We start from the raw sequence: 27,354 nt of genomic DNA, 5'->3' as shown, positions 1-27,354 counted from the left end.
TCTTACAGCAGTCACTGCTCAGTCCCCCTCAATAGCTCCTTTCTCCCTCAAACCTCGTCAAGACGGATGGATATTGAATGGACGGGTCAAGGCAATAACAACAACAGACGCAATCTTTCATGTGATTTTCGAGCCAAGTCATCTCGGCCATAATTCCTGCAGCTTGGACACAAGACTACAAGTACCACTTGATGGTAAGCGAGATGAGAGCAGCAAGTGCCAGCAATCCTATGCAATCTACACAGGCGTCCTCATGCGTCACATGCCGAGCATTCTTCTGCTGGATTGAGACAAACATGAGCTAGACATGGAGATGAAAGTGGTAAAGGCATGGATGTCACAAGGGCGAGATCTTTTGGAAAAGTAGAACGGATTATTTTTATTTACACTTTTCCCTTCTTTCTTTCTTTTTTTGCAACAATGTTTTTTCTTTACTAATGAAGAGTGATGTCTTAAATGAAAATGTGATTCTCAGTCTTTATATTGTAAAAATTTCTTTCAAAATGATTTGGGGTCAACAGATATGATGTCATGCCATCATCTCTGTTAACACAGAATGTTTACAAAAGCCTGTGGCTGAAACAAACCGAGTAATTCCATAAGATTAATGCGCCACAGTAGAAGTTAGCAAACTGACCGTAGACAGTATGTAGGTCCTAGCTGTTGTATACTATGTACATGGTACAGGGATGCCAAGTTCAAAAAAAAAATTACGAGTGAGATTTTCATGACTCGGCATCTCGGTATGCAAATGTGTGAGGGTGTGGGAGGGTTTTTACCCCCCTGTGGCCTCCCATGATAAGCTTTTTCAATCTTTAGCTCTTTAATGGTGCAATCAGGTGCATATTGTACTTAAGTGACTATTTTTTACTTACTTTGAAAGACAAAAGGGAAATATACCTTCATTTGCAACTATCACTTTAATTTTTTGAGCTATGCACATTATTATACGCCCAAGTTGCACACTTCGCCCGATGCATGAGAAAAATGGGTGCCATGCGTGAGATCGTGAGATGGCCCCTAAATGCTTGAGTCTCACGCAGAATGCGTGAGACTTGGTAGCTCTGCATGGTAAAGATTGATATAAGAGTTAATACTGACAGAGCCAATGCCACAAAATGATCGTTTGGATGATACATGGTGAGCATATGAGAATTGAAGAAAGTGAGCACGACGGAGTCGGAGTGGCCGAAAGAGGAAGAGGAAGAGAAGGTAAACCAACAGTACTGGAGGAGCAGCATTAGAAGGGGTGGTGGTAGAAGAAAAGGACATGACAGAAAGTGAGATGCAACTTTAAGATCATTAGCGCTCTGGAGTGGATATACCACGAGCACTACATTGCCACCAAAGATACATTTTCTTACAGACAAAATGATAAACAACAAACAGAGAATGTGATTGTTACAAGCACATTCCATCACTATCTAACTCCTCCTGATGGTTCTGCATTCCATCGTCCTTCCTTAAATGGCAAAATGTATTAATTTGACAACCAGGGGAACATAGAAAGTGTGCTCAGTAAAATAAGTTCATCCTGCACCATATGCTACCTTGGGCACACATCCCATAATGCTATTTGTAAAATGTCAGTCTGATCGCATGTCTCCCCCAAGAGAGGAAAGTCCAGTCCATAAATTCATTTCGTCCCCGAGAAGTATCTTCTCGCTCTGATCAGGCAAAAGAAGGAAATACTAGAGGCAGGTATTGAAAGGGGAGAGAGAATCGTAGATGGCCGCCTATTAGCTCCACCCTTGGGAATTCGCCACTATATATTGACATCATCACATCCTCAGCATTTCTTTCTTTTTTGTGTGATCTGGATATTCACGGAGAGCCTTTCACTCCGCACGGACGAGCTGTGTTTGTCGATCAAATCGGGCTGCGGCTTCCATCCAGCGAGTGCAAACACGGCTCCCTTCGGTGCAGACAAGCGAGACATTGGATCAATACCCAAGCTGGGATTGTCTTACCAATAATGCAGGATTCTGCTGCCCAGTCCATCTTACCAGCACATGCTCACACATAAAACGTGGAAAGCCATGTTAGAGATGTCTGTGAAATTTGCAGTGATAGACTCACAACTAGAATTTTGTCCTACAATTGTATGTACATGAATATTTTACAGCAACCCGGTCAACTGTTTAAAATCTTAGCCTGTATCACAACTATAGAATGTCTGCAGCTCCATTAATTTGTTGACATGTAGGTTGATAATTCAATGTATTCCTTTCCTCTGAAATTGAATACATTATCTTTTTTCATTAAAAAAACAAAAGTTCATGACAAATGACAGGATGCATGGTTCATGAATCATGGTACACACTTTATACAAAGTTCTAGTACATTGATGTTTTCTCTCCTCTCTGCTATGGTATGGGGATAGTGGGGGTAGGTGTAAAATTTGTTTTGTTCATCAGTGGCAATCCTGATACACTTCAGCAGAGTAAGTCACCCACTTTTTATCTCATTACAGCTAAGTTATGAGTACAAAAGGACAGTGCTGGAGTAAAAATGATGACTTGATGCTTGGCCAAGCATGAAATAAATAGGAAAGACTACCAAAGGCAAATAACAATCCAAACAAAACAAAATGTATTGCATTCTCAACAATAACATTTTCCTCCAGACAATGACAAGATTTTTTGAGAACCACAATGCTATTGAAGGTAGAGGGGAACCAGCCGAACTCTGGTAAGAGTGGAATACGTTGTAGGTAACCATTTTATGAGACAGGTGTCGTCATGTGACTTCCCGTTCGTCACTCCTCGCTCAAATCACGGCCTGATCTGACGCCATCTGCCCCTCGCTGCAAATGAATTGGTGTTGGTGATGTCCCCCAACTTTTTCAAGCAGTAATTCTGCTGGAGCAAGAACATGAATCCTGCAGAACATGAATTCCATAAAGGGGCATTCGGTGCAGAGAGAGACGAAAATGTTGTGAAAATTATGATCGTGTCCCGCCTTCCTCCCTTCCCTTCACACTGCTTTGTATTTGTAAAGATTACAGGAGCAACTAGAGTACAGTTGTGTATATAAAAATGTATATGGTATGCAAAACAATGTTCAAGAAACAAGATGTTATAACTTCTTTTGTAACAGTTATCCAAACAGACTGAAAACTTGAATGTTGTCTTCAAACTGGATTCCTGTAACTGTGACTGCTGCTTAGGCACTACTTGATTGCAGTTACTATTTCATTACAATGACTTCCCATTTATTCAATTTTTTTCTTTCATCATTTTAATTCTGAATGGCTTATTGTCTATTGTCATTCAGAGTAATGTGTTAATGTAGCACAGGACTATTCAAACAAGCATACTTTGAACGGTGCACTTTTAGTGTCCTATACACCAAGTTCATCTTGTTGACCTTTATATCAAATTGATTCAATTCTCAGATCATCATCACACTATCTCTCCTCTTTATTACATCTGATGTAACAACAGCCGAGAGCTGTTATATAGTGGGTTTCTGTCGCCTCCTTAAAATGATTTAGCATTCTTATGATGAGCCAAGTGCATAAAGAAGTTTACACTCAGAAATAGAAGAAAAATGGCAGCCTCCGGTTCGTTTGCCCCACGCTGGCAAAATAATAGAGCAACGGCTCCATCAATATAAAAGCCTCTTTATTTCTAGCGGTTATCAACAAACTTGTTAAGGGGAAACAATAAGAGAGACAGAGAGAGAGAAAGAGAGAGAGAGAGAGAGCAAATCAAATACCAATCAACACAATTGTGAAGAAATTCTCGGTGTTTACGTCACACATTCCAAGCGCGATTGTTTTAGACTAGAGGTAGTATTTTGCCACCATTAAAATGAACGAATGAGTCATCGTGGGTGTGCTTTACGTTGGCTTGACTCACGCCCTTGTTTAGTCTATTTTGTCTGTGTGTGTGTTTTTGTCTTCTGCCATTCCTAACTGAGAATTGCCTCCCCCAATTCTTTTTACTTCAAAATCATTTTCAGTATGATACACTTTACTCTTTGGCACTTACATGTACTGCACATACAATGTATGTCAGAGACCACACATTATCTTTAAGTATAAACTATTCTTGTTTTATTTTGGACAAGTTACACAATGGATAAGAGTATTTCCATCTATTTCTCACCTCTACTATCAATTTGAATGCTGCAATGGCCACTGATTGTTGTTTTCCAATCATTCAGCATCCTCAGCTGACTTAAGTTAACTTCTGAAGGTCTGTTGAAACCGCAGAAAAGGCAACTAAAAGATGTTTGATGGTGTAGCAAGTCAACAATAGAGTTGAGAAAAGAGCTAAAATTTTGTTTGACCACAGGTACAGTGGCCTCAATCGGGGGTTAGTCGGTGGGTCGGATTATAGCACACTGTGCGTGCATTTGTGACCACTATGGAGCTCAACCTAGTGGTTAATCAGGTCTTACCGTATTTGAAAGCGAGAAAGTAAAAGACCAGCTTTGCTGAGAGCTATTAAGATGATTTTAAGAAGAAAAAAAAAAACTTTTCCAAGAATCTTGTAAAATCTCACCTGAAAATACTGTCTACTTCTGGTGGCAACACAAAGGTACATTTTTAAAAGTAGACAGATGACTCATAGAACCCATGCAGCAAAGATCTGTTTGTATACTTTGATCTCTGATTATACCTGTAAGTCATACACACCATCAACAAAGAACAGTGCGATACAGATCAGATTTCAGGCTTAATTGGGTTGGCTCAGGCTCTTTAAATCCATGTACAGGTTCTAGGGGTGAAGGGGGTGTTTGAAAAGTGCAACTTGCTCATTACATCCTGTATAGATGACTTATATATGTGATCATAGGCATTTCTGTGCATTCAGTGTGGTAATGTGATACATACGTGATGAACTTGACTTGTCAAACACTTGTAACTACAACTTGGAGACTCTATGTAACTGAAGGAGAGACGCCAACTGATTTATTGATGTAAGGGTCACACAGCTGAACATGAGGTAGTTGTATCTCAGTGGGTGTATTGTTTCTTTTAACCCATTGACGATGAGTCTCGAGTATACCAGGCAAGAGTCTATGGGAAATGTGTGTTGTAGCAAAATCAGTCTGTCCTCAACTGGTTAATTCGGTCTCCTTTTCTAAATGTCTTGTATTTAGTTTGACAGGATTATTCTGATGCCAACTGCAGTTGTTAAGATTGGAATCCATGTAAACGGGTGGGGGGATGGACCTGTAAAACAGACCACTGCTTGGTTTGAGCAAGCCTAATCACATCATATCTTATGACTGAGATGGCATATCTTGGTATGCAGTTGTGCCCAATAGTGCCCAATAATGCATCATGTAATAAATCCTCAAATTTATCAGGACCTTGATGTAAATCAGCATGCTGATCGAGCTATCCTGAATAAAGATATTTCAATAAAAGAAAATAAATAAAGGTTTAAAAGTTACCTCTGTCAAGCAGGTATATGTTGTTTTTTTTACAGCATTGGTCTGTTAATCTGTCTGTATACTGTATGTCTGTTTATTTATCTGTTTGCAAAATATCTGAAAAAGTAAAAAATGGCTTAGGATGACACTTTCGGGAAAACTTGAAAATAGAACAAGGACCAGATGAATAAATTTTGGCAGTGATCCCAATCACCCTTTGGATCCAGGAAAGTTTTTGAATTTTTTTTTTTTTTGTGGAAGGATTCTTTATATTCTTCAAATAGAGCCATTTTTAGCATAATATGTGCACGTATATGGATGGAAATGTGCTGCTTGGCAGAGGTCTGCGCTCTCGGAGAGCTTTTCCAATTTTCAATGTAGTGTCAAGAGCTAAAATGGAATTTTCACAGCCAAGCACAGACAGGAATCGGTGTTTCCACAGCATAAACTTATATCTCTTTACTCAATGTGTGTGACATTCAGATCTTTCTTAAGTTTATCCTTGCACACAAATATATCTTTTGTGTATGTCTCCTACCGGTGATTCTTTTGCTAAACAAGTCATACTATCCCCACAGTGTGCTCAAGACAATCGAGGCTTGTTAGCCCTAGCAAGGCCTCAGGCAATACCACATGTTCAATAATAATGGAATTTAAGAACGGATGATCCTGTGGGGGTAAATGCGAGAGCTATGCAATCATTCGAGGGACAGTTCAATAAAACATGAGTGATGAATGAATGATAATATCATGACTGAAATAAATCATGCATGTTCCTTCTGATATGAGGCGGAGTCACTGGGGTGTCCATTTATTTATCCTCATCACCTGCGCAACCAATCACATTGTGTTTACAGAAAAACATTGGAGTCCCGTTTCCATATGACGTCAATCTTCTCCAAGCAAAGAGGCAATATTTTTTTTTCCTCCTCATTTCTGTCGTGTGGCCGCCAGCTTCCTCAGGTTAATGATACATCCTTTACCTGCCCACCGGAAACTGAGGTGTGCATCATTTGTCCACGCTTAGACCATGAACAGAGCTTGAAAGAAGCTTTACATAAATCAGATACGCTGCTTATGACAATTAAAAAAAACAACAACAAAACAAAACAAAAACCTCATAGTGCAATTTCATCTCTCTCTGATTATCCTGATGCACTCGTCTATGCAGTATCTGCAGCAAAGGTGAGCAAACAGAGTGTGGGAAAGCTGTAGAATTCAACAAGTAGGCGCATTAATGATTCACGCAAAATAAGCTGACCACAAACATATTATGTATGGCTGAACACAACCAGGAAGTCTATTAGCCATCTAGAAATTTGAGTATGAAATTAAGATATGCCATGATTGCTACAATTTCCACCTCCTACATATCTTGTCCCGCCTACCACACTACACAGTGAACCTTCCAATCTTACTTTTACTTTCCCACTAAGGCTCGCTGTCCTTATTTTGTCCAATCTTTCCTTCTATTTTTTTAAATCTTTTTTTAAAAGCTGAAATCTGAAAGCTGAAATTTTTGTTCTTTCAAATATGAAAGCTTAGGTGCTAAAATGGAATTTTACAGACTCAAAGTCAAATGTGGAAAAACACGACATGAACTACACGCGTATAAATGCTTGAAATTCAAAGTAAAACAAATTTTGAGTTGCCTTCTTACTGATGTAATAATTCTGCAGTCCTACCTATTAACTTAGCCCCCTCCTTCATTCAGACACTCACACATGTAAAATTCATCTGTATAAAGTTGCATATGTTTACTAAATTTAAATTCATTACCATAAATGTTACATTTACTGACAACTTTGAGCTGTTGTGTGCTTAAAATAATTATTGTAGGTACACATGCATATATATATACATATATATATATTGTAATTTATATTATGGTTTTTATTGGTATATTTAGTATCATGCTATAAATAATCTTTTTCTTTTTTTTTTAAGTGTATAAATTTCTTTTCCAAGTCTGAAATGCACTTAATAAAAACTTAAGCTATTATTATGCAGACATTCAAACCGTTTTCTTCAAGTTAGATAAGTTGATTTCTGTTCAAACTGGTAGTGCTTGCAAATGGCAGTTCCCATCAACTACATGTCAAAGAGTTTATAACATCATAAATGCATGATGAAGCAGTTGCATCAGGTGGATCTTGTCAGAAGCTACTTCTTGCTTTCTGACGTTTTTTGAAACAATTAGTGATGGCATCTGGATTTTGCATTTCCACCTGCTGATACTCACTATTGACTGCCACCCATTCGTTGGGGTCCTCGCCGTCGGGTAAAACCACGGCCTGCCGTAGGTTACCGCTCCCCAACGTGGCTTCTGCATGTTTCATCAGCTCGTACTGGTGTATGCCATCTGGAATGTGCTTCTTGGGTCGGAACGTCTTGGCGCCCCTCGAACTACTGCAGTGTCATGGGGGAAAATCACGAAAGATAAAGATTTAACAAATATGAGAGACCTATTCTGTTGACATTGGCTATAATATTAACATCCATTTACAAACTCAGAATAGGTTGGGATCAAAGGCAAAGTCCACATCAATGTTTTGGATTAATGCGGCACAACTTTCAAACAACACAAGTTCAAGTAATTCCTTACTATAGGCATATTCCTTACTATAGGCATATTGCAAATCTTTCTGTAATTAAAAGGCTACAACAAAATGACGGCACTGTGTAATATCTGGCAAGGCAAAATATCACATAAAAATATAATAAAATGTACAGAAAAAAATGTGTACTGCTCTCAGTTAGGGACTAACATTATGCTGAAATAACAGAGTTTCATAAAAACAGGCTATTACTGGAAAATTGCAGACTCATGTAGATTTAAAACAGTGGGCTTAGAGGAAAACTATGAGAATAGCAGAAAGACATCACAGTGGAAATTTTACTGCTCATTCTTCCAAACTATACCTAGTGTGTATGACTACCTCCTCTGCATCAATAATCTTCAAGTTATAAATGAACTGGTGAACTTGACAGCTGACAGATTCTTTCATTGAAACGAATTGTGTACCAGTGTGTCTGCTACTGTATTTTACTGGAATCCCACTGCACATAGAGTGCAAATTGTACCATGTTGTGCACACACACATTGAATCAAAAGAGAGACCAAAAAACAAGGCAATCGCCAAATTGTGTCTCGCCCATTTGCGTACAAGGAATTAATATTTTTTATAACTCCCAGAACTTAATTGACCTGCTTATGACCTTTGACCTTGTGGTGACCTTCAATACCCTAAGGGACATTTACCATCCAAGTTTGGTCACAAACGGACAAAGGGATCAAAAGTAATGAGCCATAATCGAAACGCGCCATAAAAACTTAACATTGGGTCCTAAAAATTTGTTGACCCCTTTCTGTGACCTTTGACCTTGTGATGACCTTTAACTCCCCAGGAGACATCTACCGTCCAAGTTTGGTCACAAACGGACATAGGGATCAAAAGTTATGAGCCACAATCAAAACGCGCCCTACAAACATAACATTGGGCCCTAAAAGTTTGTTGACCCCTGTCTGTGACCTTTGACCTGTGACGACCTTCACCTCCCCAGGAGACATCTACCGTCCAAGTTTGGTCACAAACGGACATAGGGATCAAAAGTTATGAGCCACAATCAAAATGCGCCCTAAAAACATAACATTGGGCCCTAAAAGTTTGTTGACCCCTGTCTGTGACCTTTGACCTGTGACGACCTTCACCTCCCCAAGGGACATGTTCCATCCAAGTTTGGTCACAAACGGACAAAGGGATCAAAAGTAATGAGCCATAATCGAAACGCGCCATAAAAACTTAACATTGGGTCCTAAAAATTTGTTGACCCCTTTCTGTGACCTTTGACCTTGTGATGACCTTTAACTCCCCAGGAGACATCTACCGTCCAAGTTTGGTCACAAACGGACATAGGGATCAAAAGTTATGAGCCACAATCAAAATGCACCCTAAAAACTTAACATTGGGCCCTAAAAGTTCGTTAACCCCTGTCTGTAACCTTTGACCTTGTGGTTACCTTCAACTTCCCAAGAGACATCTACCATCACCCAAGTTTGATTGCCATTGTAGCAACATGTGCTGAGTTATGTGTGATAAGAGAGTCTTGCAAGTAAACTTAAACGTATGACCTCAAATGACCTTTGACCTTATCATGTGACCTCTTACGGCACCATAACATGAAGGTACCCCCAGTGCATCTATGACCCAAGTTAGGTTGTAATCCAAGCAACTTATGTGAAGTTATTTGTCAAAAGAGAGTCTTGCAGGTAAACTTTAACATAGAAAAGAGGGTCTTGCACATACCCTTTAATATATGACCTCAAATGACCTTTGACCTCATCACATGACCTCTGACAACACCATAACATGAAGATACCCCTAGTGCTTCTATCACCCAAGTGTGGCTGCCATTGCTGTAACAGTTGCCAAGTTATGCATCATAAGAGAGTCTTGCAGGTAAACTTTAACATTTGTGACGGACGACGGACGACGGACGGACGACGGACGGACGACGGACGACGGACGGACGACGGACGGACGACGGACGGACGCCATTTGGATCCCTTAGTCTCGCCTTCACCTCCGGTGGGCGAGACAAAAATCAATATTAGGTGAACAAATAGCAACCATTGTGTCTATGACAGCATTCGCCTGGAATTAGCCAAATGTTCCTTTCATCTTTGATAAATGGAGATTATCACAGTACACAAAGCCTTGTAATCTACTATACATACAGGCATGAAAGGATATGTAATTACAGCATAACAATGTAGTTAGTCCTTTTCTTTCTTTTTTTTTTGTTTAAGCTACATTGTACATTGTAGGGGGTTGGTTGCATGCAAACTTCCAATGTATGAGCATATATATCTGGAGGTAGATTAGACATGGTATATTATTCAAAAGCCATCATATGAACTGTTTCACTTTACTTTGACTGTTCAGATGAGGCAAATAATTGGTCAACGGACTGCTCACACAGACCACCACCCGCTGAACCCAAGTTAGCTGCAGCTCCATATAATTGGCAAATACCCGCTAGGGGCTGGTGGCAGATTGTTACCAGGTGAGGCAGTCCTGGCTTATTAATGGGGCTTGAAAGTAAAACTGCTGTGTCCCAATATGTTGTGCTAGGGTGAAAAGGAGCCTGAGCAGTGTGGTGCTGTGCTGCTGCTGGTTGGGAAATTAAAAAAAAAAAGAAATGACTCTCCCCCCCCCCCCCCAAAAAAAAAAAGAAGAAGAAGAAGAAGAAGAAGAAGAAAAAAAATATATATATATATATATTGCTAGTATATGGTCCACTTTACTGGGGAAGGGAGGCGGGGGTAAGAAAGCAGAAAGGAAAATGGGGAAGGAAAACAATATGAAGGAAATACAACACTTCTTGGTGTGGCTGAAAGAAATTATTAACACTCCTGAGTAAAGTTTGATTCAGTAGTTCTGCTTGAAGTACATTCACATACATGTGTAAGTAATATGATGTCCAGCATAACAACACCTACAGTAAATCGCCATATACCGGTAGCATGTTTTCCTGGTACGTAAACTGGGTATGTCAATATTTCTGTGATTGAATTTGAGCAAATAAAATCTCCATTTATATCTTTTGGAAATGTGCATCCCATGCACTTTCTGTAAGCTATAACAAATACATTTACCAGGGTAAACATATAAAATTGCAATCACAGTCTTAATACAGTCAATTAATCACCCAACAGTTACAACAAAGCTTGCATGTCTCCCATCATAAAATGAGAGAGTATCGAATTAAAGTTAGGTCCCCTTTTATTCCCTATCAATAAAACTTAATCAAAAAAATGAAAGAATATTTAATGTTAGCGTGCAAAAGCAAAGACATCAATCCGAGTATATGGGCCCATACACTCTGAGGTGTCCTTACACTGCACAGCAAGGGCCCAGCGGCAGAAAGAAAGGCACACTAATAACATCAGGCCGGCTAAATCCATTCCAGCGGTTCAGGAACCTCTCTGGAATGAACTCAGCGGGAAGTCGGTGAAAACGAAGCTCACCTCAGTTCACCCTACCTCACAAGTTACAGCCGGGAGGAGGAACGCTACTTCAAACAACAAACACACACAGATGAGGCTGTCCTTACAATAATATGCCCTCTTCCAAAAATATCCTTGTTCCATCATATACATTGTACATGCAACACAGACACGCATATACAAATTGTACATACACACACAACTGTACTCTTCTCTTTTTTCTCTCTCTCTTTCATTCATATATCGCTAATGTATCACAATCAAAACAAAGGAAACCCCTTCCTTCCAATCTTCTTGCGATGTAATCCCCCCTTTAATTTTTGCAAGACAGACTTTTCTTTTGGCAAATTTTGGTGTCAAAACAGATTCCAATGTTTTCTCACTCTGCTTGTGCTTTGACTTTTACTTCTCATTAACAACTTCCACCCGTTCCTTCAAAAATCAACGCTAAACATTGGTGGAGTACAGTTAATTCCGAGTATACCGACGGAACCAGAACAAAAATAGAAATATCAGGTTGAAATGACAATGCATGAATTATCAATTTCTTGCACTAAATCAGGCAATTCAATCTTTGTACAACTTTAGCATCTCGAAGTGGCACATAAGATTAACACATCACTGACAAAACATGGTAGTTTTTTTCAGGATCTGACCCCTACAAGAGAAACATAATTCAACATCTAATTACTTAGAAAAAAAAAGAAGACATTAATTCACTATATCATTATGAAAAACAAAGTGCACATACAAATTTGTACACTATACTCATGCAGATACAAGCTACAAAGAAGCATGCCTTCATTTAATAGTGGAAAAGAGATTCCAGTGCCACTGCAAGCTCAAGATCAATACTTTGTTCGGCAGAGCATGTGCACTTAGTGCAATGATCCACAGGGCTATAAAATAACATCCAAGGCAGACAAAAATGCCGAGATTTACTGGTACTCCATGATTGGTGGGATTTAAATACAAAAGCCCTGTGGAACAGAATACCATCACAATCACATGGTACGATACCTCCCGGCAGTATTATTGAACCTGCTACAATTAGATGGGTCTTTTTGGGGGGGAGCAATTTGGCAAGAGATACTCATGCTCACCAGAGGGGAGGGGAAGGATGAGCTGTCTCTATCTCCTTTCTCTCCAGATAAATCCCAACTGAGACTACCAGTATACCACGTACTTGAGATGGTGTGCAGTTGTTTCAAGGTTTTTTTTATCAAAACTCACCAAACAGAGTAAATGAGTCAAGAAAGCGTGATGTGATTATGAATTTTCACACTAGTACAGCTCAGAGAAGTTAGATCATACAGATTTACTATATTACTAGATGTCAATGATGCAACCCAAATATCAATAGAAAGAAGCACTGAGCACATATTTCACAGACATATGTGCCTACAAGTCTTTTTTTTATTCCAAATGCATGAGTGTGCACCAAATGACCATTACAACACAACTTGTAAAATGACCAAAGTTGTATTAGATACATGCTCTCCTTTTAAATTTCAAGACTGAGGATTTCACTACGTAAAAGTTTGCTTTAAGCACAATTATGCCGTACATTATTAGCATCATTTTGCATTCCTCTCAAATCATGATCTTGACATTCTCTCCCGACCATGTGACTCGGCACCCTGACAGTGCATCCTCCTAAGGTTGAAGATTCTAGAGGATGCATCTATCTCCCCTCTATCTCTTTCTCTCAATCTCTTTTTTCTATCTCTCTCTCAAATAGGCCAGGAGAATTAAGTGACACAGTACTCGTTCTCTGCATTGCTGCCAGCAATACAACGGGAGCATCCTGCAAATTGTTTGAAGCAAACAAGAGGCCGCCCAGGCAGGAGGATGAGCTAAGGGCCAAGGATATGAGACTACAAGATGGTTACATGTGAGATTACTGCAGGGATGGGAATAAAATCCCATCAGTGACAAATAAATGATCTAATATAAAAAAAAAAAAAATTAAAGTACATACAATATTCTTATTCCTCTTCCCCTGTTTGATTATTTATGCTTAATGAGTCACCTTGATGGATAAACCAGAAACTCACTTCTCTCATTGCTCAAACCTAACATGGAATGATGGGGATGCATGCATTACAAGAGAAAGTGGCATTTGGTTTAGTCCAATTATGTGGTCAAAAACAAATAAATCGATTTCTTGCCCTATATAATCTTTAGGTAATGAATCATCAAGAATCTATGAATCAATCAAGTAACAGGATTTCATTTTGGAGCAATTAGCTCTTAAAATCCAAGATTTTTATCAACCTGCCCATTAGACTTCCAAAGTGTTCAACTTTGATCTAAGTTAGTTGCCCATGCTAGAACAAGGGGGAGGGGGAAGAACTTCTGCTGGGTTTTTTAATGTCCTATAAAGCTCTAACACATCAGCTTCATGACTTTGCTCTCTTTTTTTACCTTTCACATTTGACAGAACATTTAAAATTACCAAACAGATGAATAAATCCATTACAAACAGAGCCTGTATAACTTCTGCACTAAATCTCAACAATATCAAAATATACACTGTACATAGAGGAGCGAAAGATTACTTTAAGCTTTGTATAAGTTCAGAAACTCAGTTGCTGCAACACTCAACTTCATCAGACAAAATTGCATTCAAATCTGAAAGAGTACAAACTTCATTTATTCATAAAGGAAATTTGACCAACTTGGATAGACAACGCATGCTAGTAATTTTTTTTAAAATTTGGCTACCTGCAGCTTACATTGCAGCTATTGTACCAAGGAGATGATAATGGTTTACACTCAAAACATGCTACAGGCAGAACTGGATACACACTATTTCATGTCTCCCCATCCCATAAAAATAGTGGAACAATCTGGCATATCATCTTGAATTTCAACAGTTTGGGCAGTGTAAAACACGGAATGATTTAAAATCATTTGACACGGCGGTGTACTATGATTTTTAATCTTTTTCGCACAGTAGTAACTGTACAATTCCGGACAGACACAAAGGTGGGGGGGGGGGGGGGAACAGTATACTTAAGTGTCACATAATACATAAATCCTGAGTCTTCTGAGGTCAAGTGCACTACTGCCTGCAGAAGATGGCAATGTATATCTCAACTTGGGAGGATTAAGGCATATTAATGCCCCACCAACCACACTGACAGCTAGGTTTCGGCTTGCTTACTTTAGTCCCCCTAATTGCACACAACACACACCCCACACTCTAATGGCCAGATCTGAGTAGGAGGACCTTTAATCAACACGAAAGCGATCCATGAAGTTCGACATTCCAAGCATGACTCAGAGATCATTTGAACTATCAGAGTGACCAATTAGTCGGGTAGCATTACCTTTGTCCTAACACACCACCTTGTACAGTAGTGATGTACAATGTAGTCACCAGCAAGGCAATATTGAGGTGCATACAGATCTACATGTATAACAAAGAAAACGCATGAGTCACAGGACAAACTGAATAAACACATGTATGCTAGTATTTTCTACACTGGTTAGTAATTCAATTTACTTCCACTTTTCTTTCCTGTAAAGAGTTCTAAATGCAATCATCTGATCAAGAGCCAGGAAATCTTGAATTACGAAATGTACCAGCCCTGTCATGCGATATGAACAAAATGGCTCCTAAGCGATACCCTAGATTTACGTTGGCTGTTACTGTATCTCTTGAACGCACCTACATGTAGACACTGCTCCTGTATTTTAGCTCCATGGTCTACAAAAGCATACACCGACTTTATTTCACTGTAACACTCATATTTGACACTGCTCCTGTATTTATGTGTGTAGCTCCATGGTCTAAAAAAGCATACACCGACATTACTTCACTGTAACACTCATATTTCTGTGCATTCTCTACAAATTTTCCTCTTCCCTTACTTTCATTTTGTTAACATACAATGTTGTACCTCAATCTGCTCAGACATTTTGACAGACTCTGGTTAGATTGGTCAAAGTGTCTACTTTTTCCCTACTGATTACTGGTGCAGTGTGTTAAATGGACATCATCTCAAGCCAGTGACATCTCTTGAGCAAATCTTGTACAAAGGGTAAACTAATATGCACACTGGAGTAATGCAAACACAAATCATGGCTTCCTACGACTATTAATATAACCAAGTTTGCTTTCGTACTTTGAATTGATGTGACGTCAGAGGAACCAGGCGGCACACAGGATACTTTATGCCTCATTCAAATTTATGACTTCCCCCATAAAAAAGTGGCTTATACCTTGGTACCTATTTACTGAGCACAAAAGTCACCATTATATCAGTGTCAATAGTTTACCTTGGCTGGTACTCAGGCGCTGATGGCTACCAAAACCAAAGAAAAACACAACAAGAACAACAAAATTTGATGTCCTCAACCTTTCACTCAGCACGGCCAAGCACAAAGTCCCTAATATTTTTTGACAAATGCACAAGTTCATGAATATGCACCCCCACATCTAGGCTCTGAAAACCTCAATCCAGGAGACAGGTCTAGATGGCTCTCCCCCGCATGAGCTTTTGTCGAGTCTATTTTGACTTGCCCAAGGGTCTCTGGCCGATGAATACCCCACGTCCTTTGTTGCTTGTGCGCCACGGTTCCATTTACCCAGCTCAAGGAATTAATGTGCACAAGCTGTAACCATGGCAACAGCTCAGACCTAAAACAACCCACGTCCACATGAGAGGAGTGTTATTCTGCACAAAGATCTCTAACTCCTAATAACTCATGACACTCGTTTTGACTGCTCACATAATGAACGTTGCTTTAAAAAGATCGCCGACTTATAACTGCCAAGAGCAGTGGTTCGATGCAGTATTGGAAAATATCAGGAATAGCAAAATGAGTCTGCAATGCTCACATTATTCACTCACTATTTTTATCAAATTACCAACTACTCTAGGAACACTGTGGCTGCAATATTGTGGGTGTGACAGTGACATAATAAAAGAGAATTAGTTCTCACTAAATAGCTATTCAGATAATTCTCAGTCATTCTCGCAAGGATATTAACCTGTTTTCTTTCCCCTGGTATCTAGCACACACAAACACCACTTGTGTGAACACAACTTACAGTTGCTATTTCATGCACCAGAACATTATACAATCATGGCAAATAATCAACAAAAGATTTCTTCGAGTGAGAGAAGGCAAACACTGCTACATTATAGATGCCCAGTAGCCACAACTGTAGCAACTTTCATGTACCACTGAGCGCATGCACACATAAATGTGCATAAATTTGGATAAACTGCACAAAGATGACTAGAACAAAGAGACTTGATGACAACTCAATACAGGCAGGCATACATGTACATGTACAATGTATGTATACAGCTGCAACAACAAAAGCTCCTTGCACTCAAATATTTGCTGTAGACTAGCTACTGTTGCACGGAAACTGCTTCCCTCTAATATCAGACTTGGTCACTTGTAACATGCTTTCCTCAACACTAATAACTAATGGCAAATATAAGATCAAAATGTACATGCTGTTGTAGAATAATCAACTTATATACTCAATATATTCCTGCACTCCCCCCCCCCCACCCTAACAAAACCACAAATTTGAGCAGGAATTTTTGAGCATTTGGACTCCTAAATATGAGAACCCAAAATATGGATCTAAAAAGCTACTTAAAACATTCTTGAGATGATCAGATTCACTCCACCATACACTACAATACTTTTTTTACATGTTGAACTACCCTGAAACAAGACTAGCGATACTAACACATCAATCACACAAACACACACATCACCAGCATATGTCAGTTTGCAAACATAAAAAGATGTGTCAACGACAATCAAGTCCTTAGGATCCAGTGTGCTTGTCAATAGCATTTGGTTTAATTATATCCTGCTTCCGCTCTCTGTACGGACCAGAGAATGTTTAAAAAGTCAGGTCATTCCAGAAATGCATAGTTTCTGGTGGTATCTAGAGAACAATATTTCTTCATTTTTACCGTTTAGTACAGTACATCACCTGTTTACCTAACCATGTCAGTCAAGCACTACCAGGGAAAGATATGCCTGAACAAGTGAACTTCTGCTCCTGGTAATATCTCAGAGATACATACACACAGCACAGGATGTACAGTGTACAATTGTACAAGAGAGACACTGAAATGCGAACCTTACACACAAGCATTGCAATATATTCTGAGTCCTAAAAATGCATATTTTTGGATAAAGACAGTAATTTTTACCTTTCCTAATAGACATTCGTAGTATTAATCAATTTGAAAAAAATTATATTTTCCATGAAACTTGCAGGATTTTTGGCAAAAAAGAAGAAGTACAAAATGAAATTTGGTTTTGAAATGGCTGAGATATCAAAAAAAAAGGAGTAAAACAAAGTGGTCCTAATAAGAGGTGGGACCCATCTTTTATTAGGACCACATTGTTTTTGGATATCTCAGCCATTTTGAAACCAAATTTTATCAAATAAATGTTGAATTCCTCCTAGAATTGTATGCTCTTCCATATTTCATGTAAGGGGTTTCTAATTACATGTATCTCGCAAAATATTAAAACCCGTCTCCCCATCTAAACCAGAACTACATGTATGCCATCCCTTTCAAGCGTAACACCTTGTTGTTGTTGGTTTTTTTTTCATTACCATTTTTTCCTTGATCATTCTTTCTTCTTTATGACAGGGCAACCTCTACAAGTCTGTAAATGTGGAGGACTCACTCCCCACTCAACAGCAAACACAATTAAAGATGATGCATAGCTTTCCCAATGCTGGCAGTAATTAGATAAACTGTTGGGTGTGGTTCTCACAGCCAGCATATTCTGTTGCCTCTTGCACGTATTCTTGCATTTCCTATGATGTAAACTTCTCTTCCGAAACGTGAGATTTTTTTTCTACTTTTTCAGTATCAAACTACGTACACGTATGGTACATTATTGTTTTTGGGGAGTGCTGAAATAAGAAAGACACTGGACAGTTTCATGCTAATTCAAAATCATAGTACTACAAATGCAATACTACAGTCAGATATCAAGACCAAAATACAAATTATGAAGGTTATGCCACGCAACACACCTATTCAGGGATTTTCTGGCTTTATTTGATTGGATTCAAGTGTAAAGTTAAAAAAAAAAGGAAGTAAAATATCTATGCACTAATATTCATGTACTGCCATATTCATTAATAATGATATGAGTTGAAGTACTGTGGATGCTAGTAATTCAACATAATATTCAGTGAGGAAATCTTCTTGGGGAAGCAAATCATTATTCTACCTGTCATATGATTTTCATAGTGTGGTCTGTACTAGAAGACTAGGAACTCTTTGAGACACACAAACCCCCTTCGTGAAAACAAAGAGGCACTGGAAGGTAAACAGTGCTCAATATTGTCACTATCAGAAGGACATTGTTCACTTGACATAAGGGCGTGGCAGCTTTGATAGAGCCTACATTGTACATTAAAAAAAAAAAAAAAATGGCGAGAAAATGAAAAATAGAGAACCCCTTTGAATTGTGCTAGCTATTCAGACCAATTTATCATTCACAGCATAGCATGAGATGAACTACAGTAACAGGGCCATACAGTACTCTGCCAGAGTCTCTTTCACAAAAATGTGTCACATGAGAAATGACCTACAGAAGCACAAACAATGTGCATCGTTATACATATCAATTATGCCTTGACTGGTTCATAAAATACATATGTGGTATACACTGCATTAACTTTTTTTCCTCTCTCTCTCTCTCTCTCTTTCTATTTTTTTTCCACTTCAATTTTGTTTGGTTCCTGGTGTTTGTGCATCTGTGCGGACATCGTACATGCATTTATACTTCAACAGAGTTTTACTATTGATGAAAGAAGCAATAGAGGGATTTTTTGATCTGATAGACTATAAGATTTGCCACCTGATCGATGCATGTTTAAAATCAGAAAATACAATGTATACACACATATGGCATTGTATATTATAGATTCTCAATGAAATCTTGGTGTATAGATACAGTAAACGTGACCCACTAGTGGATACTTGAGAAATAATGCAATATATCGATATACTGAATGAATGTGTATGTGAGGGTGTTTTTTATGTGTAATAGTGTGTGTGTGTGTGTGTGTGTGTGTGTGCCATTACACAGGCTTTCCAGTGGGGTACTGGGAACAATGTACTTGCCTAATAAGCAACACATGTGTACCTCACATATTAATGTACAACTGTATGTTGAATGTGTGTTTGCATGTGTGCATGTCTGTGTGTGTGTGTTTTATGAACTAAGCAGAACTACATGTATATCACTGGCACTCTAGAATATATCTTTTCTTGCCTATAAGTATATTATTATGATGTAAAAATGTACAAAAATCCTCACAGGCAGCATCATTTACTGCTGGCGGCTCTTTCTAAAGTATAAAACAATCCATAAACTGACTGTCATTACACAGAGAACACCAAATAGTAGACCAGATCAAGTGACCTCCAGTCTTTTATACATCAAAGCACTCATATAAAAGGTCTTTGTCGCTTAGCTGTTTGTCCCCTGCTTCAACTGATGGAAAAAGAGAAACAAGAAAAAGTTGAGTAATCTATATTTACTCACTAGAGCAAGATAACCTGGATTTGTTACACTGCACAAGTACAGTAGTTAGGAACAGCAATCAATGGCTCCATAACAAAATCCCTAAAAGGTAGATAAGCCACACAGTAGGAACCTATGCATTATACATTGTAACTGGATTGTAAACAGCTGGCGTCATTCAAAGAAATTCTTTCAGCTGAAAGTACAACTTGTTAGTATGCATATGAAATGAAGGACCAGAGAGGTGCTACAGAAGGAGTGAAATACATTGTATCTTTGCAATTTGTGCAAATTTATGCATTAAGTTCTACAGCATGACAATTGTATGCTTAACGTTCCACTAGCTTTGATGCTCCACATGGCAACCATTCCTCGTTTGGATATGGCAGCCAAAGATGTGGTTCTAATTTTAAGCCCCACATCAGAGGAAATGTTGGAAACCTATGTAGACCTTGGTTGTAATACAGTGTCTTGCACAGAACAAATCCTTCAAGTTTTTCTTCAAATCTCCTCATTATCAGTGACCCACGTCAGGAAATAAAAATTATGAAGTATGGTAAAATTAACATTTAACCATCTTAGCACATTTGAGCATATATTTTCTTTTCATGCACATGTTTTAAGCACCATGAATGTTTAAATATTTGGATCATAATTCGCTAATGCATATTAGTGCATATATAACCATAGCTGAAGTACAGTTCTTTGAACATATTTTTGTCTCCGTGTCCTGTTCTTTGCACAACAAATTGCTGCCAAAAACATTGAAAGGGCAATGAACTGCTGCCAGCTGCTATCTTATCTGGGTGTGTTGTGATTTAGTAATGATGCATACTTAAATAGAAGCACTATCTTTTGTCAAGCAATTGATTAACACCTGCAATAGAACACATTAGATACTTCTCCGCAGCATGGAAGCATGGGTACAAAGGAGAGATTCTGGTTTCTTCTCCTCCTGTGAAACCTCCCTGGAATGTGGAAGGACATAACTCTTCATTCTGAGCTGGACTTCATACACACAGCAGTCTGAATTCATCTTGAACGAAAATCACAGTGTAGCAGCCAGGATTCTCCCAATGTACTCCCTTAAAAGTGAGTTACTGGCAGCTACAGGAATGTTTGATGACAGGAAGATACACCACTTTCATGAGAACTATCATTGTGAAATATCTAGTCCCTATTAAAATACAAGTCCACTTGCTAATGGGATGGAAAAATCTCGTAAAAGGTCTGAACACATTTCAGAAAAATATCAACAGCAGCAGAATCCATAGACGGGGCAGACATAATAGTATCTGTGTCTGCCTGTCAGTCTATGCCTCAACTCTTTGAAGAAACATACAATGTATAAACAATTCTGCTCCATCAGTGATACATACATGTACCAATACCCCAGCACCCACACATATTCAAATGTTGGCTGTAAAGTAATCTGAAAGGAAATACAATGTATTGTATTATATATCAAAGGATTAAATGTGAAAGCAGTAATTAATCAAATACACAAATCACTAATCCCAATTTACAGTGACAACGTCGGAGCACCATTTTGTGAGGACCCTAAAACACTACAGGCAGGGTAAAAAAAGATCACCCGGACGCTAGCCGGACGTTGTTGCAGTATCACACTCTAGTTTGAAAGGCTCTGTTAATACGGGGCTTACACCTTGTATGTCTGCAAAGGTACTTATACAATCGTACAAATGTAAGGCACGAGTGCAGTGTGAGATTCACATCTTGACATTTGCTGAAAGGATTGCAAAAAAATGATCATTGTACACTCTCAACATGATCAAAGTTCAATTCAGATATTGTGGTGTCGGGTGCATTGTCCACACTGGACCAGAGGCTTCACATTTGGATGTCACGCCCTCTCCCTCTCAATTATTCATTCACAGAGCGCGGGAAAATGAATGCACGATGCGGCATGCAGATTCATTTCAGAAAACAAGATCAGTGGGCTATTTGACATCCTTGGCATGTGAATGTTGCCAGATGCATACAAATAAAAGGTCTTGCAAGCACATGCAAGCAGATGTTGCATTACATCCTAAAGCACACATTGCTGGCAATGTAATCCCTATTTCAATATCGTCACATACCCGGCACATACATGTACATTCCATGTGCAGTGTATCCGCAAATTTCCTACTGGGGAAATGTATACAATGTATAGTACACTGTACATGTAAACACTGACTGTATAAAACAAAAGTTACAAACTGTATATTTTCCCAATTACACTGTATGCATGCAACATTTTCTAGTTCAGAAGTGTTTTGAATCAAGTTTATACGCTTGAAGATTTATAAAGTGAAACTTTATCAATGTAAAGACTGTTTACAATGATTTATCCTTTTAATTTACAAAAAAGTTTAAAAGTATTTTCAATGTAGAAATATGGATTTGTGGAATGTAGATACATGTACAAATGTATATGACCAAAATGACACATTATGATGTGCTACTATACAAAGGTTCTTTTGCACTAAATGTCAATAAACAGCACAATTTACAACAAACTCATGTGTTTTCAGAATCCATTATGTGTCAAGCATTTACCAACCTACTGTGTGTACAGTGTAGTTGAACACAGTTGATTTTAAGTGATAATCTGTGCTGTCTATGGGTGCGTTTATCAACTCTTTTTCTCAACACAAACAGGTTTTCCAAACGGCTTTCAGGGAATTTTAACGAGATGATAAACGCAAAGCTGTTTTGATTATGGTGTTCGGAAAACCTTTTTGAAAACCGCAAATTTGTGCTTTCCAGGTTTCTGAAACAGGTTTCCACAAACCTGTTTCTAGAAGCCTTTGAAGCGAGATAAACGCAACGCTGTTTTGAATCGGCTTTGTACTGCGGTAACGAACCATGCCCTCTCCTCGGGTCAAAATGCACAATGCAGTTGTGCAGTCACAAGGCCAGTTTTCGTGTTCGCGATGAATTGATAAACGCAACTATTTTGGAAGCCGTTTCTAAAGGGCTTTGGAAACGGCTTTTGAAAGCCGTTTCAAACAGGGGAAAGATGATAAACGCAGCCTATGATCAAGGGTCAAGACCTGTGCTGTGCCATTACATCCGAACAGGAGTTATATAGTTGACAAACTAGGTGATAAAAACATGCCCTCTGCAACCCTAGGCTGCACTCTCACTCTGTGTTAAAGAAAGAGGCCCTTGGCTTTCAAAAAGAAACACAAAAATGAAAAGGTCAAGAAGTTGGAGGATATGATACAGTACCTTTGCCACTTTCATAACAATGCACAGTGATATCTACTTGTGCAAAAAATTTGAACTTTTGTTTAGATCACTGAACAATGTATGACAACCACAATTTACTTGTTGTTTTCTACAGGACACAAACAACACATGACCATGTACAAAATGTACATTGTACATCGGCTTCATGTCCTCCTCCTACTCTGTTTGTTTGTAGTTCTTTCCCAGAAACTCCTCTTTGTGCATAACAGGATTTCAAAAACTCACTTGAAATTAAATGGTTTGAATAGAGCTGTGTGCAAAAAATAATTTGATGACCCCTCCAATAGAACCAATTCTTCTTTCTCACCCCTATATGACAACACCTGTTTATCTGCTGTACAGTTGTACACCATCAAGGCAAAACTATCTCAATGTTTTCTCAATGGAGTATTCTCTAAGAAAGGGGCAATCTGAGGCAATGTGCCTTCACAAAAACAAACAAACGGTTAACAGTTGCCATTTTGTAATCGGTGTGCCATAGTCATCACTGCGTCCAAGCCATTGGTATAGTTGATTTAGAACTGGACATTCTTTGCTGCCGTTACGGACCCCAAACAGTCCCTCCTTCATTCTTCCCCACCTCACCAGCTCTTTAGTAAACAACAATCAGGCCATATCCCCTTCAAACTAAGCAAACATCATTGATTAGGCGCGAGCTCCCTTCTTGCAGCAAAAAAACAAGCAAGGACTGAACGTTGGTCGTCATCTAAACCTGTGCTTTGCCTATATTTTATGGTGAAGCTGTTTGTTAATGACCTCATGTTTGCATGAATGTGCACTTCTGAGAAACTTACATCTTGTTTACAACCTTACAATGTACAGTTGTACATTAAGTGATATCACAGAGCCAAAAACATACAATGTATAGTACTTTGCAATTCTTAATCACTTTGTGTTTAGATTTCAAAGTACAAAATGTAATCTCACCCTGGATGAGAGTAAATAATAACCAATTTTATGATACTTAATTATTCAATTAACCTATTGCTAATAATGAAATTATTATTCTACACTTATTCCAACAATAGAAAATCCCACTTCAGTTTGATGATACTGCTATCATTTGGTTGATAGTACCACTGTCAAACCCTGCACAAATATTATGAATTATTTGTTAATCTTAAGGTATTATCGGATAAAAAGTGACAACTACAGCTGCCAGTAGAATTTATAGTAGAATTTATATCATATTTGGGCTGACGATTACTTCTTCATTCAATGACATGCAAACAATACCAAAATAAGCAAAGAAATCAGGAAAAATTGCAATTTAAAAATATTATTATATTGAAACTCTACGAATCAATAAGAATCAAATGCCTGCAACTAATCCTAAATATAAGTTCCACTGCCCACCAAGATCATAATACTTCGTCAAATTGGCAATCAGAACTTCTGGATTATTCTTGCTTGTGCATACAGTTGTATATATCATGAGGTTAAGAACCTCTCATACTTATTTTTGGTTCCCTGAATCAATGCCGCAAGTCTTCTGACAAATTTCCAGTAATACACCAAATATATATTCACAGTCCGACCTCATTTGTCAGGCCATCAGTTTTCTGGATCTCTCTATAATCCAGACATCAGCAGGCAAAAGATTGTCTCTGTGTTTTCACAGGTTTTCAGTGCAAAATTTGACTGAAACCAAAGACACACACACATGCACACACACACATTACAATACCACTCGTGTACGTACATGTACAATTGTACAGTACCTTGTAAATACTAAGAGAGTCAGTATAGATATGCTGATCACTATGATACTATTTAAGTACAAACTGTATGTATACATATTTATACCGCCCACAACACTGTCACTAAAAGGAAAAGTGCAAATTGTATGCCGCTCATCCTGTTGTCTGATCAAGGAGATTCGAAAGAGAGAGACTTTCCCAGTTTATCTTTGCATGTTGTCATCAAACTCAAAGAAAGCAAAACACACAGGAGAAGGGGTATTCTTTTTTTCTTTTTGCTCTTTATAATCTACTTTATCTCACAATCATGTTTTGTGAAACATGCAAATGTCACATACATTGTATTGGTAATGGTATCATGGTAATGGCAATCTGATAACAACTTTTACCTCAATGCAACCTGCTATAGTGTCATGCTTGAGCATACACTGTGTTGTTCATTCGGCCATATCAAATTTTCCGATGGCTGCTGATCCCACCACAGCCAGATAACTGAAATTGGACTATCAACACTCTACATGTAGCTCATCCATGACAAAAATGTTTTAGCACCTCACAGATATTCTATTCTCTGTCACCATGACATGAACTAAAATACACACTGATGCAGCAAAACAAAAACCTAAATACATATACTTTGTATGTGTACAATGTATATGATGATCATTCACACAGTTTATAGGGGAAAATAAATTCAAATCTCTATTACACATGAATATCTAAAATTGAAACCCAACCTCACAATACCATTGTGCAATGTACCAACATGAGACACACCCATCACACACTCAAATACAATTGTACCACTGAGGCAGATGAGCAGCAATTGCATCATTGATAAGAATACTGAACATACAAGGATGGTTGAGAAACCCAAGAGTGAGAACATGTACATGTACTGTAGTGGTTTATAATGCAATGTGAGCTATTAAAAGACAATAACATGCATTTCCTGGAATGGACAAGCTTAAAGATTACGTAGGTCTTACAGTACAACTTCAAAATTCCCTTGTTTGAAGAAAAAAATAAATGTTCTGCACCTTCACCAAGCCTCTTAATATAGCAAGATGAGTGTCAGCAAATTTGTGTGAAATTCAATAAATATTGAGGAAATGACGTGGGCGTTTGAATGACAAAAAAAAAAGTATGTCACATCATATTCTATGGGTATCTGTAATAACCCCTTTGATCAAGCACAATATTATGTCTCTCGTCTGTAACATTGTCCCTTGCATAAAGACTCTGATTCACTATTCACATGTAAAGACCAAATGTTAATTTTTTCCCCCTTTCTTTCTTCTGTCCTATAGATGTATTTACAGGCATACTGTATCATTACAAGGGGGTCCATGAGATATTTTGAGCGAAGTCATCAGAAATATTCCTTACACAATATCATTTTCCTACATTGTACATGCATTACACAAAACAAATGAGGAGTGTTCAACAGCATGGCTGCACAATAAAGCTGGCCCTTACCGGGAAGGGGGAGGGGGGGGGGGGGGGGGGGGGGAGTGGAGGTTGAGATGAGGACAGGTTAAAAGGAGTCCAAGAATGAGTATTTGTCATGTACAATGTACATTGATGTATAAGCATGGTCACCCTGGAAATGTCTTGATGTCTGACAGATTTCTTTATTTTTGCTGACTTGATTTAGTTTGTATAAGACTTACAGGTAGGTATGTACACATACATGTACTGTAACTTACAATTGTAACCCCAGTCATAGGACACCATGTTCTTTATCATTTACAGTACTTTTTTTCTATTAAGAATCTTAGACATGCATATTCTAGATGACAAAAAGCTTCAGGTGCAGCCTCCTCATTGTACAGTTTGCAGAGTACAGACAGTCAACTTGATTAATGGAGGGACACTGTATTCCAGCACTATCTAAACTCACATAAGTCTGAATCTCTCTCTGAGTTATTCCCTCACTTCTTTTTTTTTTCTTTGAAGTGTACTACTTTCAAAAAGTAACAATACTCAGAGAAAGTCAGGCACATACACTAGATGTATTATGGCACAAAGCCCTGTATGACTGGGAAGGCCTGTTATCACGTTTCAAATCCAAGATTCTAATCATAAGGACTGCTGGCATTGACTAGTAGTGAGTTAAAAACTACCTTCGTGTGACCTTTGGATTCTGACAAGCCAGATATCACATTTTAAATATTCATGCATATTTGTACCCATACTTTTTAAATAATCTCTGGGATTTTTTTTGTCTCTCCTCTAGGTGTTGATGAGCTGTATCAAGATGTCTCTATGTTGAGATAATTTACAATGGTCATAAACCAACTCAGACATACATGTACATTGTACAGACACACACTTGTCAAGCACTTCTGTATAACGGTAGGAAAATACACCTGTACGTAACTTGCCATGTAACACTCGTTATTAACATCTCTCTAACTCTGTTATCTGTTCATTGTTTAAGAACACTTAACCTTG

At 38.4% G+C, this 27,354-nt stretch overlaps 1 protein-coding gene across 1 annotated transcript in view; it reads right to left on the bottom strand.

Annotated features, from left to right (window-relative positions):
• The window catches only part of LOC139741779 (MOB kinase activator 1A-like), a 50,745-nt gene that overhangs the window by 10,936 nt on the left and 12,455 nt on the right, over window positions 1–27,354 (bottom strand). The window contains exon 2 of the mRNA XM_071652369.1: window positions 7,631–7,797. Within this exon, the coding sequence (XP_071508470.1) occupies window positions 7,631–7,797 (167 nt within the window). The remainder of the gene's footprint in view (window positions 1–7,630; window positions 7,798–27,354) is intronic.

The sequence above is a fragment of the Diadema antillarum genome, unplaced genomic scaffold (genome assembly GCF_040938485.1).
Source record: "Diadema antillarum isolate AM-2024a unplaced genomic scaffold, OU_Dant_1.0 seq00000953_RagTag, whole genome shotgun sequence".
NCBI classification, from domain to species: domain Eukaryota; kingdom Metazoa; phylum Echinodermata; class Echinoidea; order Diadematoida; family Diadematidae; genus Diadema; species Diadema antillarum.
The sequence above is the reverse complement of the archived record's forward strand: the minus strand, read 5'-3'. Positions and strand labels throughout refer to the sequence as shown.